The sequence below is a fragment of the Mustela nigripes genome, chromosome 9 (genome assembly GCF_022355385.1).
Source record: "Mustela nigripes isolate SB6536 chromosome 9, MUSNIG.SB6536, whole genome shotgun sequence".
NCBI classification, from domain to species: domain Eukaryota; kingdom Metazoa; phylum Chordata; class Mammalia; order Carnivora; family Mustelidae; genus Mustela; species Mustela nigripes.
In genome coordinates this window covers 85,550,400-85,565,124 of record NC_081565.1, presented here as the reverse complement: position 1 = coordinate 85,565,124, position 14,725 = coordinate 85,550,400, and the positions used below count along the sequence as shown (strand labels likewise).

The window sequence follows — 14,725 nt, the reverse complement described above, 5'->3', positions numbered from 1 at the left end:
AGTTTCATTTTGCAAACTGGCACCAGTTGATTGGTCGTGGTTGCCAAGAGCACTGTACTGAGAAGGGCTCAGTGGCAAACAAAACAACACAGTGATCCATAGTCCACATCTACCATGAATGCAGAAGGGGAGAGGGCCTGCCAGTGACCCATGTGTTTGATGACCCCGCTTTACGTAAAAGGCCGTTTTGCTAAGAGTGCTTCTTTTCTTCCTATGAATGCTACACAGGTTGAAAACTCACTGTGACCTATTTTCATTTTTACTTTTAAAAATGCCTGCATTTATTTTTTTAAACAGGCTAATATCCCACACCATGGATAACTTATTGGACTTTGCCTGAAAGGAGTCATTAGTGCCATTGGATATTTGATCATCCTGGCCACAGGTTTTTTCAGAATGAATGGAAGGTCATGCAGCATGAGTCTCCACCGGACATCAGGAACCCCACAGGGGCCCGGGATGGTCAGTGGCCAACACATTCCTCCCATCCGAGCCCACTCTGGGACTCCTGGTCCCTCGTCCTGTGGCAGCACAGCGAGCCCTGCCCTCGGAAGCCTTGCTAACAGCCTCCATCTCAAGATGCCCTCAGGAGGAGGGATGGCTCCTCAGAGCAACATGGCCGAGAGCCCCCTCCATCTGCCTGCCTTGAGCCCCAGGAGACAAGTGCTCACCAATGGGAAGCCACGATTCCAGGTCACCCAGGCTGGAGGCATGTCAGGGCCACACACTTTAAAGCCAAAGCAGCAGGAGTTTGGAAGTCCTTTTCCTCCAAATCCTGGGAAAGGTAGGATTGTCTTTCTGGGATCTTTTAATAGTGGAAACGATTTTTTTTTTCTCCTTTCCAGATTTCTTTCTGCCAGCAAATCTTATGGAAAACTACAGGATTGAGTATCAGGGACAAAGCTGGTGGTGTCACGAGGATCTCAGCTTCCCTGCTGAGGAAGGGTGGAGGTGTAGGTGCATGGGAAGGGGAGGAGGCCACAGTGATAAACGGGATGCCTCGTGGAACTGTGAAGAAGGGTAAAAGGCGAGACAGGGAGCTCAGAAACAGGGAGTGAGGGTGCGTGGTGGTAGAGGCGGGGAAGAGCTGCTGTAGCGAGTCTCCACCCTCGAGGGGCACGGAGGGGATGGATTCCCTGGGCCACGGTACACAGGGGTGGCCAGAGCTGTCAGCATGCATGTTGGTGCCAGAAGAAAGGTTTGGAAAGAAAAGGATAAAAAGGGAGAAAGCCTAACAGCTAATGAAGTGAGGACTTAGTACATAGAAATGATAAGAAATTATTCGAAGAGCAGAACCCTTAAATGTTGTAATACAGCTGGTGGCAAGAGGGAAGGAAGCTAGAAGAGAATAATGAAAGGATGTATTTTGGGGTTTGCAGAGAACTAGACACTTGGTTAATTTGAAACGCAGAGAGAGAGAGCGCGTGCTTTTAATTCAGTAGTGTTTGAATAATGTAAATTTTAAATCATGGAATAGTTGTTGGAGAACAGCAAATTATTTGAACGGCACACTCTGTAGAAACTGATGTTGACTTACTGGGTGATATTGCACATGCAATGTATGTTTGGGCTAGAAAAAGGGAGAGTATGTACCTCATGTGAAATAATAGCTTTGTTATGTAAAATAGAACAATTCTATATGCCCTTAGGTATTTTTAGCACCTGGTTTTAAATGTTTATATTAAGCGTGTACACTACTAAATAAGATTATTAGCAGCTTGAATAGCCATTCACCCAGTTAACTCATAACTCACCCACCCAGTTCAGGTGAATAATTATTTGTATCCTTAAAGTTGTTTTAGTGTCTTTGTATTCCTCTGCATGGTGTAAATGGGCAGATTAAGAAAAAACCCTAAACTATACAACCTTAAAGTATAAGAAACTATACATGTAGCTTTTTTCTTTTCTTATTTATTTATCTTGGTTTAGGTTTGGTTTTAGATTGCTTTATTTCCTACACGTACTGATATTTAGTGTACATAGAGGAAAAACTTTCCTTGGGGACACATCCAAGACGGCTGCGTCATTGTCAGGTTGCTGCGTCCCTGGTAAGGCAAACCGTGATGTCAAGCTCGTGTGTTTGGATTTTCAGGGGCGGAGGCCCAGTAAAGTCTTGCAGCTCTTGCTTGTCTAATAAACTGTATGTAGCTTGCTTTCATTACATATACTTGCGTTGAATCCTGGCTGGCACTATTAATGCTGATAATATAATAACTTCTTATTATTATGTCATAACTGGGCATGCGTCAGCTACTGTATTGAGTGCTTCCGATGTAAAATCTCAGTTATCCCTCACAGCAACCCCGAGTTGTTTGCTAGTGTTGATTGACTGATAAAGGAGCTAAAGTCTAGAAAGAATAAATAACTTCAGCATTGCCATCGGTAAGGAGGTTGGGGATATTACTTTGATGGGGACAACAAGTGTTTATGATTATATTCATAGCTAAAAAAATTATTTCCAGTAATTCAGGGATAGTGAACTGTCAGGGTTAATACATCTTGAAACTCTTGTAAAAATTAGTGCTGTCCCTGGTTCTTCTTTTTTCAACTTCCTGGCTCCTTGCTCAGCTTCCAAGCTTACAGTGCCTGTTCTGGATCTGCAGGGTTGGGGTATGCTTGAGCATGGATTAGGGGTTGAGGATAACCATATTATTATCCCCTCTAGCCTTGGAGCTTGGCTACCGCTCTGGATGGTGCCAGCAGTGGCTGAATGTGCCCCTTTCAGGTCTTGGTTGACAGTTCCTAAACTAAGCCAGTAACTGGTTGAGAATGGTAATCTAGGACTGTTTGAACTTCATCTAATCATTTACTCAACAGATAATTATTGAGGATGTATTAAAGGTGAGCCCCTGTTCTGGGGGATACAGTAGCTAATAAAACATAGTCCTGGCCCTCAAGGAGTTAGGAGAATTCAGACAAATAAACGGGCAGTTAAAATAAAGCACAGTTAAAGCTCTGATTGGGATACACTGACAGCAGTAGGGCAGCATTTGGAGGGTTCCCAGCCCATGCTTGATAAATGGATCAGGAGGAGACATCTGGGCAGACACCTGAAGGATAAGGAGCTAGCCTTGCAATCATGCAAATTGTATGTCTGTGTGTGTTGGAGGGGAGAGAGGAGGCTGTTTCGAACTTGTTCTGGATAGACAGAAAATCACCCTCACAACCTGAAGGGGAGAGATCATGGTGTGTTTCATTAATTTCTGCCTGATTCCACACTGGGGGTATAGAGACTATGGTTAGAGACAAGACTGGGGGAGAATAAATAGAGGCCAGATAAAGGTTATGGAGGAGGTGACGAGGAGTTTGGACCTATCTTGAGCACATTGGTACATTGGTAAGCTGTGCAAGGGTTTGACCTTGGGGATCATGTGATGCAATGATATGATAAACTTGAGGGTGACCTCTCTCTGAGGCTTTTGTCATGAATTACTGACAGTGCCCTGAGCCCGGGATAGGTACCAAATGACCTGCGATTGTGGGTGTCATTAGTTAGGGCTCTCTGGAGAAACAGAACCATAGGAAATGTATCTGTGTGTGAATGTGACCCATCCCTTGTCCATAACCTGTGTCTGAATAGATTACAGAGGCTGACAGTTCCCAAGACACAGGAGACGAGTTAGCAAGCTGAAGACCCTGGCTTGCTGATGGTGTAGGTCTAGTCTGAGTCTGAAGGCCTGGACAGAGGAGAGACAGTGGTCTGTAGTTCCCTTGTGAAGGACAGCGGCTTTGAGACCCAGGAGGAGAGGATGCTTCAGTTTGAGTCCAGAGGCAGGAAAAAAGCTGATATCCCAGTTTGTAAGCAGTCATTTAGGGAGGGATTCTTTCTTGCTTGCTCGAAGGTCAGCCTTTTGTTCCCTTCAGGCCTTCAGCTGTTGGGGTGAGGCCTATCCCCATTAGGAAGAGTAATCTGGTTTACTCAGTCTCCTGATTGAATATAAATCTCATCTGAACACCCTCACATTAAACCCGGAAAGGTATTGAGTCAAATATCTGGGCACCTCATGAGCCACTCAAGTTGATGTATAAAACCAACCATCACAGTGTGGTGGGGTACCATTGCTTTGGGGCCAAGCACAGTTTACATGGTGGTGAAGAAAATACATTCTCTAAGCCTTGAGGGTCATTATACCATCTCTCAGGAATCCAGAGGAACTGTGTACGGGAAATACATCATTTAAGGACTGCCCCACAGTCAGATATCTGACTTAAAGGCTGGAGAACTGGACAATCTCCAGTGGGAGCCTCATGAGAAATATAAATTCAATTGTAGTGTTTATGTTAATTAAGGATTGAGTTCTACTCAACTAAAAGTGACTTTCACATTGTGGAGCATGGTTGTCAAATAGTGTGCCAGGGACACTGGAGTACCACAGAAAACTCAGGGGGAACCACCATGGGATAATTTTAATTTTGAAGGCCACAGAAGTATTTGTGGCATACTTTGGGCAAACTATTAGCTTGAGGAGGTTCACAGTTTCAACATGAAATTGTACTGTATCTTTTTAGTGATGTCATATTCGCTTTCAGTAGCTGTGATAAAAAAGCTAGTTCCCTGTAGGCCAAAAGTTGGAAACAACCCAAGTGTAGGCAGATGAGTGGATAAAGAATATGTATGTCTTATACCTATAGTGGAATAGTATGCAGCCTTGAAAAGGAAGGAAATTCTGACATATGCTACAATATGGATGAACCTGGAAGACATTATGCTGCGTCAATTATGCCTGGCACAAAGGGACAGATATTGTATGATTCCTCTTATACAAGGTTCCTAGAACAGTGAAATCATAAAGACAAAAAGTAGCACGGTGTTTTCTGTGAATGGGAGGAAGAGGAGCATGGTAAGTCAGAGTTGAGTGGGGACAGAGTTTCAGTTTGGGAAGATGAAAGAGTTCTGGAGATGCATGGTGGTGATGGCTGCCTAGCAGTGTGAATGTACTTAATATACACTTAAAAATAGTTAAGATTGGGGGTGCCTGGCTGGTTCACTTGACAGAGTGTGTGATTCTTGATCTCAGGGTCCTGAGGTCAAGCCCCACATGGGGTATAGGAATTACTTCAATAGATAAACAAACTAAGATAAAAAAAATTGGATAAGATGCTAAATTTTATGTTATGTGTATTTTATCACAATAATAGAGATAAGCAAGTTCTAAGTGAAAATCAGCATGGAGTTGGAGCTGAGGGGACGGTATTCAATCTGATTCCAAGAACTGAAGTAGTAGAGGGCACAGTTAGAATGCATATCCCACCGGGAAGACTGGTTATTTAAGAATGAAATTAAAATACTTTTATTCTTAATTTATGTATATTATTTTTTTCAACCAGCTAATAGGTTGTTGGTACATAAATACTATTAACTTGTTGGCACCGAAGTACTTAATAAAGGGTAGTGTTAGTTGTTTCTTTTTGGCCTAGGGGCACCATGAAAAAATTACCGAGATGCTAAGAATGCCATGAACTGAGAACGTCACAGGAGTTCATTTTTCTTACGCAAAGAGCAGCCCAGGGTGGGTGATGCTGCCAGTGGCTAGAAGCTCAGGGATGTCAGGTGCACGAGCATGGAGCTTCCCACAGCTCCTGCTCCTGGTGTCTGTCTTCCGAGAAGACTGAAGGAGGAGGGACAAAAGGCAGAAGGATGAAAGCGACAGCTCCTTCCAGATCAACCCTCTTTAATTGGCTTTCCCAGGAGCCCCACCCAACTGGCCATGCTTAGTCTGTCGTACATAACTTACTTATAAATAAAACTCATTCTTTGTTCCTGAATTTATCTTTATAAAAAAGCTAGATTTTATCTTATTTTGTGTTATGTTCTATTATATTTTATCTCACTTTTTAGCATTTGCTACCTTTTTCTCTCTCAAGGAAGTCAAACCACGTGTAGGTAAGTTGCAGACATTCTGACCCTTCACCCCTAAATTGCTAAGCAGGTGTCTTTTATGTTGTACAACTGGGATACATGAATCATAACCAAGGAATTTACCTGTGATACAATCGTATTGCTTATATAGAGTTATATCTTAAAATATAATACATATTTAAATTCATAATCAAATACTTTTTTACATTATTACTTTATATATTTTTTCTTAAAAAAAGATTTTATTTATTTATTTGACAGACAGAGATCACAAGTAGACAGAGAGGCAGGCAGAGAGGGGGGTGGGAAGCAGGCTCCCTGCTGAGCAGAGAGTCCAGTACGGAGCTCCATCCCAGGCCTCTGGGATTATGACCTGAGCCAAAGGCAGAGGCTTTGACGCACTGAGCCACTCTGGCACCCTGATATTATTATTTTATAATTTATTTTACTGATCATACTGTTTCCCCCCATTTATAGCCCACATGACCTCTGTAGCTATTCTTTTGATTCAGGATCCAGTCAAGAACCCTGCATTACAGGGCACTGGGGTGACTCAGTGGGTTAAGTGCCCAATTCTTGACCTCGGCTCAGGGCTTGATCTCAGGGTTGTGGCTTTGAGCACCATGTTGGGCACCACATTGCGCATGGAGCCTACTTTAAAAAAAGAAAAAAGAACTAAAGAACCCTGCCGGATGTTTGGTTGTCATGTCTCTTTAGTCCCCTTTTTTTCTGGAGTGGCCCTCTACCCCTGTCGTTTCGTTGTGTTTCTTGACAAAATATGTTGATATTTTGGAGTTCAGGTTAGTTGTCTTGTCTCACAACTGGGTTCATCTGATCATTTCCTCCTGATTCGGTTTGGGTTAAATGTTTGTGACAGGGGTACTGCGTAGATTATTTGTGGATTATATATACTGGAAGCACTGAATGCTTATTTGTCATGGTGTTTGTGGTGCTGTTTTTGATCATCTGGTGAAGGTGGTGTCCCCAGGATCTCTGCACTGTGGACACTTTCCCTTTCAAAATTCATACATAATCTTATGCAGATATATTGTTCTCCATCATGACGCGTGTGTGAATCAGTTACTACATTATTAACTGCATAACGGTGGTTTTCTCATTCCAGTATTCCTTCTGTTTATTAGTTGGTATTCTGGAAAAAAGAACTTCTTTTTCTCCTTTTTTTTTTTTTTTTGGAGAATCACTACCTACCTCAGGTATTCTTTTAAAAAAGTCCCTGTGCCAAAATTCATTACCATCACTGATCTTTTCGATGCTGACATTGTCCCAGATTTAGCAGGTGGGAGCCCCTTCAAGCCAGCCCTGATGCCTTTCGCTATGTTCCCAGGAAGCACTTCCTTGCTTTCACACAGAACAAGATACTCCAGGCCCGCTAGTGCTTCCCTGCCCCGGACCTGGAATCAGCCATTTTTCAAAAGTACTTGGTTCCCTTCTGGTCGGAAATATTTGGAAAACCGGATGAAAGCATGTTTGTATTGATTGTGGGGTGTCTTTGCCTCTAGGCCCTGTGTGTGGACAGAGTTAGGAGATCTATCAGAAGGTGATGTGTTCCCACTGAAACACGGCATTACAGAGTTCTTCCTCACACTTCCTCATGGCACACGTGGTAGTGGGATGCTTGGTTCTCAGCAACGTCAGTGTATTTGTTTATGGGCTCTGTCCTACAATGAGGAGTTACTTATAGCTTTACATTTCTAAGATTGCAGAAATTAGTTTTAGAAATGATTTTTTACTACATGTAAATTTTTCATGTACCGAGATGAGAATGTTTGTGTTTATCTGAGTCACCAAGTGAGCATGGACCGTGTTTCACCGTGGGCAACTTCCAGGCCCTGCGAGGCCCTCAGTTATATTTATTGTACCAAGAATGGCATTTCTCTCTACTTCCTGTTCAGCAGTTATGAATTGTAATTAGACTGGCAGAAATGCATTTTTCAAAGCATCTGGGAAATCAGTTTTATGATCCCCACTTTAAGCACATTTGACACAGCTATTTAAATATTTAAGACAATTCCACATTTGCAGTACCCGTAGGACTGTCTAATTGGGAAGATTTTCATTGTAAAGGATTTTTATTTTACTTTAGGGCCTCTGACATTTTTTGTTGGGCTCTGCTGTCCTTGGAGACAAAGGGAGTTAGTTATTCATTAGCGCTTGTGGGTTATTCATTATTGTTGGTCAGAAAAAGCAGAATAATATCAACAAAGGACACTAACTAATTGGGATTAAAAAACTCTTTTGTATAACTTAAGGCTGGTGTCTCTTGTAAAGACCTGGTTTTAAAAAAAACAATGTGTTGTGTGAACCTGGGAGGTCTAGAAACTAAGTGTACTTTAAATAATACATCAAGTTTTGTTTTGATTTTTTACCGTTTGTGGTTTGCTAATTCAGTGGGCTATAACCTGGAGCTTAGACTAGAGCTTGATCCCCTAGTGGGTCAGCTAGCTTCAAATCCCCCCCCCCCCGCCCCACTGCCACATTCTAAATTTTAAAACGTTGTCACTGATTTAGAATGTTACTTTCCTATAATCATTCCTTTACTTATGCTTATTTCTGGACAAACAGACAATGAAAAAAAAAATTGGCTAACACCAGTCAGTAAACTGTGTTGAATGTTGTCATGTTAGCACTGGGGCAGGAATAGCGACTGGCATCTCACGTTTTTGAAGAGATGCAGTTACTGTATGAGCTAATGAAAGTTGCAGCAAAATATTTGGTTACCTTTTCTTTTTTTTTTCACTTCAGCTTCTTAATCATTTTTATTTCCTTGCGCTTCCAATGTGGCTTCCTGCAGAATTAGAGCAAATAAAGTTAATATTCCATAAAGGGTTCTAAAAATAACCGGTCAGAGACCGAAGGCATTATTCCAGTTGAGATAGTTGGAGTTCTCATTTGGTCTCGCCAACAAAGCAGGTGAAACACGGTGTTTGCTTTTTTTTTTTTTTTTTTTAAAGATTTTATTTATTTATTTGACAGAGAGAAATCACAAGTAGATGGAGAGGCAGGCAGAGAGAGAGAGAGGGAGCAGGCTCCCTGCTGAGCAGAGAGCCCGATGCGGGACTCGATCCCAGGACCGTGAGATCATGACCTGAGCCGAAGGCAGCGGCTTAACCCACTGAGCCACCCAGGTGCCCAGTGTTTGCTTTTGTTTACTCTTTGGGCTCCACGGGCTGCCCTTCATGCGATGCACAGATGCAGTGTGTAGGTGGCTGTCCACCTGTAAAAGAACTTATTCCTTTAGCGCTCTCTGCCCCCTAGACACGCCTCATGTACTGTAGGACACAGGCTGGAAGGTACCATCCACTCGTCACCTGTAGCATTTTCTTAGACTGTTAAAGAGCAGCAGCTCCGGACTTGCACAGAACTCTGTAGTTCGCAAACTTGCATATTGTCTTCTGTGACTGGATCAAAGGTTCCATCCGAGGGGGCTGGGCAAGTGTGATTGGCCCCATTTTAGGGACTGAGAGACTGAGGCTCAGTTTGCTGGCGATCTCATTCTCCATATGCCATGTGGGTTGACTCAGAGTGGCACTCCAGTCTGAGAGCTCCTGCTGTGGGAGTTCTGAGAAGCCTTGTCCCTTTTTTTCCTGAGAGGTCACAGTTGCTGCCATTCTGGAATGAGGATGCGTACTGTTCAGCTGCTGCGTCCATCCATGAGCTGAGGAAACGGGCCCTTGCTCCTGTTTCGGAAAATTGGACTTGACAATTTCCAGTAACAGGCCCTTCTGAGCAGAGAGAGCAGTGTCTGCCTGGGCAGGAATGAGGGCCCCCCCATGTGACACGAGTGTGTGCAGAAGTAGCTTTGCACACCTCTGTTTATGACGTCTTTAGACCTGGGCAGGAGGGTATCATGAATATGAATAGATTTGGTACTTCTGACCCATCAAATTTTAAGGAAACAATGGATGGTGACTTGTATTTAATACCTATTATAATGGCTGCCTTATTTGAATAATGAAATAGAAGGCTTGTAATTGGCTCTGACATAATAAACAAGTTAGAAAATGAGACCCGTGTAGGAGCTTGTTAGTCGTGCATAGGCTGAGGCCAGCAGCTGTGGCGTCCTTGAGGAGCTGGTTAGAGACGCACGGTCTCAGGGCCATCCCAAACCGACTTATTCAGATTGTGTCTTTTAACAAGATCCCCAGCACAAGGCCAGCTTCTTGGCTGTGTGAGCGGTGACTGTATGGGGTCTGGTGCTCGGAAGCAGTGCTCTGTGCTTGGGGTATCATGCTCTGGAATTGCTGTCTTGACATTCTTAGCGATTTTGTCTTCGGACCTGTGTATTTTAAAGGAAATCTGATGGGCCCCTGGAGCATATGCAGGGTGCTTGGAGTCTCCGTTCGTGTCTCCCATCCTGCTACGATAGCTCCTGGCTCTTCTGTCCCTGCCCAGGATCTCCTGCTGCCTTCTACCTCCTCCACTGGGGACTTGGGCATGAATGTGGGGAGGTCAGGGTAGGGTGCGTGTGCTGTGTGTCCAGTCCCATGTGAGGTTCACGGCACCTTTGAGAGTCTGCGCTTACCCTCTAAGTATCCCCATGTGGAAGGAGCCCAGTGGTAAATAGCAAATTATAAAAACACTGCAACCCATCATGAGGAAGACCAGAGAAGAATGAAAAATGTTTTTCTTCTGCTTTTTGAACAAGGGACCCAACATTGTCATTTTCATTGGTCCTTGCAAATTATGTAGCTGACCTTGTAAGTACCTGCTGAAATCTGAGAAACACTGGTATGGGAGGAAGAAGGTGGCCACTGGATTCAGAAGACTCACACCCAGCTCAAGCACTCCCGGTGTGTGACCTTCCCTGCCTTAGCTTCTTCATGTGTAAAATGGGGAGGGGGTAGTGTTTTATCCCTCTTTCCAATTGGGCAGGGTCTAGGTGAGGGGCAGACCTGGCCACATATCCTTGAGTAGCAGTGCGTCCAGGCCACCTCTCATCTTAGGCTTTGGCTTTATGATGCTGACAAACAAAGCTAGACATTCTGGGCAGGGCCCCAAGTGGGAAAGAAGACCCAGAACTGGTCTTCACATCCGTGTTAGTGGGTGGAAAGTAAGGGTCAAGCCACCGAGGCAGGCAAGTTCTGGGGCTTGGGTGGCTACAAGGTGAGCTTCAGAGAACTGGGGGTGGGGGCTAATGCATTGGCTTTCCGGGTGGCCACCCGGTCATGTGACAGCAGCAGGAGCACAGGACATGGAGAAGCAGAAAACGGTGTCTGCTTTGGAGAGTTAAATTCAATGGCAAATGGGGGAGTGCATTTTATACTGTCTAGTGCCAGAGGCACGTTGAGTCGTGTTGTTCCTTCATTGTAAGTCTGTGTTGGGCAGTGTGGGTCTTCATAAAACCACAGCAGCTGCTGCTGGGCAGGACAGCCCATCCTGCACCTCTGCTTGCCCCTGCCACGTGTCCTGTGAAATACAGGCTTACAGCTTAGTCATAGCTCCCAAGGCTGGCGGGTATGACAAGCTACTTTCCGTGTATACACGGAGACCTGAGTGCGCTCTAGTTTCAGTTTGCTTCAGAGGTGAGACAGAAAACACTTAAATCCTAACAAACTGCTATAAACAGACATTGATGTGAAACAACACATTTTAAAAGTATATCTTTCACCTAAAGATTTTACTTTAAGGTGATCCTAGAATTTATTATCCAGACCAGGACACTTTCAAGAGTGAAATGGGGCCCTATTAGTAATGATGCCCAGAGCTATCCCAGATGAGCTGGAGTGCAGGACCCCCCCTACATTTAGGGCAAAGTTTAATTACATTGGATTCAGAATCTTACCCAACTTCTTTAAGGTGAAGTAGTCCAACCTCCTTGACAAGATTAGACCCAGAGAAGTTAATAACAAAATTATTTCTTGGAGCCATTGAGTGATTATTAGTATATTATTAAGTAGAATGCATCCATTCCTGGTTATTCTAGGGTTGGAAATAAAGAGGCTAATAATTAGTTAGCACTTTCCTTTTATTACTGTTCTTAGCTTTACATAACTTACTTAATCCTTCCCAATCTTATGAAATATCCCCTTGAAAACACGAGAAAAGAAAGGCTTAGAAAAAATAAGAAACGTGACCAAGACTATGTGGGGATTTTAACCAGTGTCTCGCTGACTCCAGAGCCCTATACTTCTGTAGGATGTTGTTTTGTGTTTTGGTTAAGGGTTTGCAGCAAAAGCAAGGTCTTGGCAATTGAGAATGATTTCCTGAAAGACAGTATGTCTACCCATAATTTTTACTAGGCATGGTGGTGTAGTGTCTGGTGTATATTTATTTTGAAAAATACAGTGAACTGAAGCAGAAGAACCACTGACACATTGTTGCAGATGTTTGTGTCAATTTGTGTTAAAAGTGCCCCTCCTTGGGCACCTGAGTGGCTCAGTCAGTTAAGCCTCTGCCTTTGGCTCAGGTCATGATCTCAGGGTCCTGGGATCAAGCCCCGCATCGCATCAGGCTCTCTGCTCAGTGGGGAGCCTGCCTCCCCCTCTCTCTCCACCTACCTCTCTGCCTACTTGTGATCTCTCTCTGTGCCAAATAAATAAATCTTTTTTTAAAAAAAGTGCCCCTCCTCACATGCATAAGACAGTGGTTTTGGTGGCAGTCAGGTAGGGAATGTGACATAAAAAAGATAAAATAATGGCTAACTTTTGAGCCCTTCCTCTGACCCAGCTGCTGCATTAAACACAGCTACCTGGGCCACACAACTGGAGTGCTGTCCAGAAGGCCTTCCACGATGGCCTGGAGCTCAGAATTCCCTTAATTCTCATAACAGCCCCATGTGTCTTCCGATCATGAAACCAAGGCTTGGAAAGGTGAGGTCACTTAGCAGCAGTCGCATGGCCAGTATGTGGCAGAGCTGGGAGCTGAATGCAGGCTGTTCACTGTGTTCTATCAGGTGAGGCAGGGAGCCAGGCTAGAGATGGGGACTTTGTCCTGCAAGAGCGCTGGTTCACCAAGTACCTTGTTCAAGACTCTGCGTTACAGGTGCCTGTGGCCCACTGTGCTAGTTTATGTGAAAGGGGGATTTGTTATAAAGAATCATGGTTACCCAAGGACAGGGTGGACAAGCAGATCTTCTGAAGGACTATAAGAACAGGATACTTCCCCATATGCAACATGATCTTCTATTTCTGCTTTTCTGTACACATCCCTTCATTTTTTTCTCCCTACAGACAGATCTAGGAAGTTGTATGTGTGTGTGTTTTTTTTTTTTAAATTTCTTCTTCTTGTAAGATGAACCACTGAAACACTGAACTGTATAGATTGTGGTGCTTTGCATCAGATTTCAGTGGAGACCACCACATTTTATAAGGAAATTCATTTTTTAAGGTAATGTAGATTTTTATTTTGGGAGGTGGGAATTAAGAAAGAGCATTTAATGGATGATCCATTAAGCCTTTAGGTTTATTTTTATTTAGAGTTTGGTGAAGGAGAAGATTGCCAGGGTTCAGGTGCACAGAACCATGATTTCTGTTTGAAACCTCATTGAACAACATAGCAATTAGAAGAAGTTTGGCGGTCAGATTAGAAAATTTTCAGCATTTTTTTTTCCTGGTTGGGTTATATAATCAAAGAACATTGTTATCTATCTATCTATCTATTTATTTATTTATTTATTTTGTAGAGAAAGAGAGTATGAAAGTGGGGTGTGGGCAAAGGGAGAGGGACAGGGAGAATCCCAAGCAGGCTACATGCTCAGAGCCTGACGTGGGACTTGATCTTAGGACCCTGAGATCATGGCATGAACTGAAATCAAAAGTCAGATGCTCAACCAACTGAGACACCGAGGCACTCTAAAGAGCACTGTGATTTGAATATTCCTGGCTTTTATGCCAGATTTTAATAGGAATCTGTCAGACACAAAACACTTTTAAAATTAATCAGTAAGTTAAATTTTTAAAAGTTAGGGTACATGGATTGGGTGTTGAAAACTTTTTTTTTTTTTTTTTAACATATTGGGCTCAGCTAATTTCCCCACTTACCTAAAAGAAAATTCTGTACAATTATCTATTTTATTTTGTAACAGGTAGATTCCAAGATCCCTCCCTGTCTACCACCATTCTTGTCTCCCCAGATTCATACTCTGTAGCAGCCACCCCTTGAGTGTGGGCTGAATATAGTGACTTGCCCATAAGTATGACAAAGAGGATGAAATGTCACTTCCGTTATTAGATTACAAAAGATGTGACTTCTGTCTTGCTGTCAGACTCGCTGTCTCCTTGGTTTTATGCTTTGATAAAGCATCCTGCCATGTTGGGAAGGCCCACGTAGCAAGTGACTGAGGGAGGCAGCTGACCAGCAGACAGCGAGGAACCAAAGGCCTCAGTCCAACAACCTTCCAGAAACTGAATTCTGCCAACAACCACATGAGTGTTAAAGCAGATCTTGTCCAGTTGAGCCTTCACCTGTAGCTGTAGCTGTCACCTGGATGGCAGCCCTGTGAGGGACTCTGATCAGAGGACTCACTCAGCCGTGTCCAGATTCCTGACCCGCAGACACGGAGATGGTACAGTTGGCTCTCGAGCAACACGAGTTTGAGCTGTGCAGGTCCACTTAAACAAAGGTTTTTACATTACAGTATTATAAATGTATTTTCTCTTCCTTATGAGTTTCCTAATGGCATATTCTTTCCTCTAGTTTATTTTATTGCAAGGACACAGTATATAATATATATAACATAAAAATATATGTTCATCAACTTTTTTTATTGGTCAGGCTTTTTCAGGTCCACAGTAGGCTGATTAGTGGTTACATTTTGGGGGAGTCAGTAATTAAAAAAGCAGATTTTTGACTGTGCAAGGTGTCAGGACCCCTACCCTCTGCATTGTTCAGGAGTCCGCTGTGCAT

The 14,725-nt window shown here is 43.4% G+C and overlaps 1 protein-coding gene across 3 annotated transcripts in view; it reads left to right on the top strand.

Annotated features, from left to right (window-relative positions):
• The window catches only part of GLIS3 (GLIS family zinc finger 3), a 438,277-nt gene that overhangs the window by 13,228 nt on the left and 410,324 nt on the right, over window positions 1–14,725 (top strand). For 2 of the 3 annotated variants that reach the window (XM_059411957.1, XM_059411958.1), the window contains exon 2: window positions 298–784. The exons of the other annotated variant lie outside the window; for it this stretch is intronic. In XM_059411957.1, the coding sequence (XP_059267940.1) occupies window positions 397–784 (388 nt within the window). In that variant the 5' untranslated portion in view covers window positions 298–396. The remainder of the gene's footprint in view (window positions 1–297; window positions 785–14,725) is intronic. 3 annotated transcript variants of the gene reach the window in all.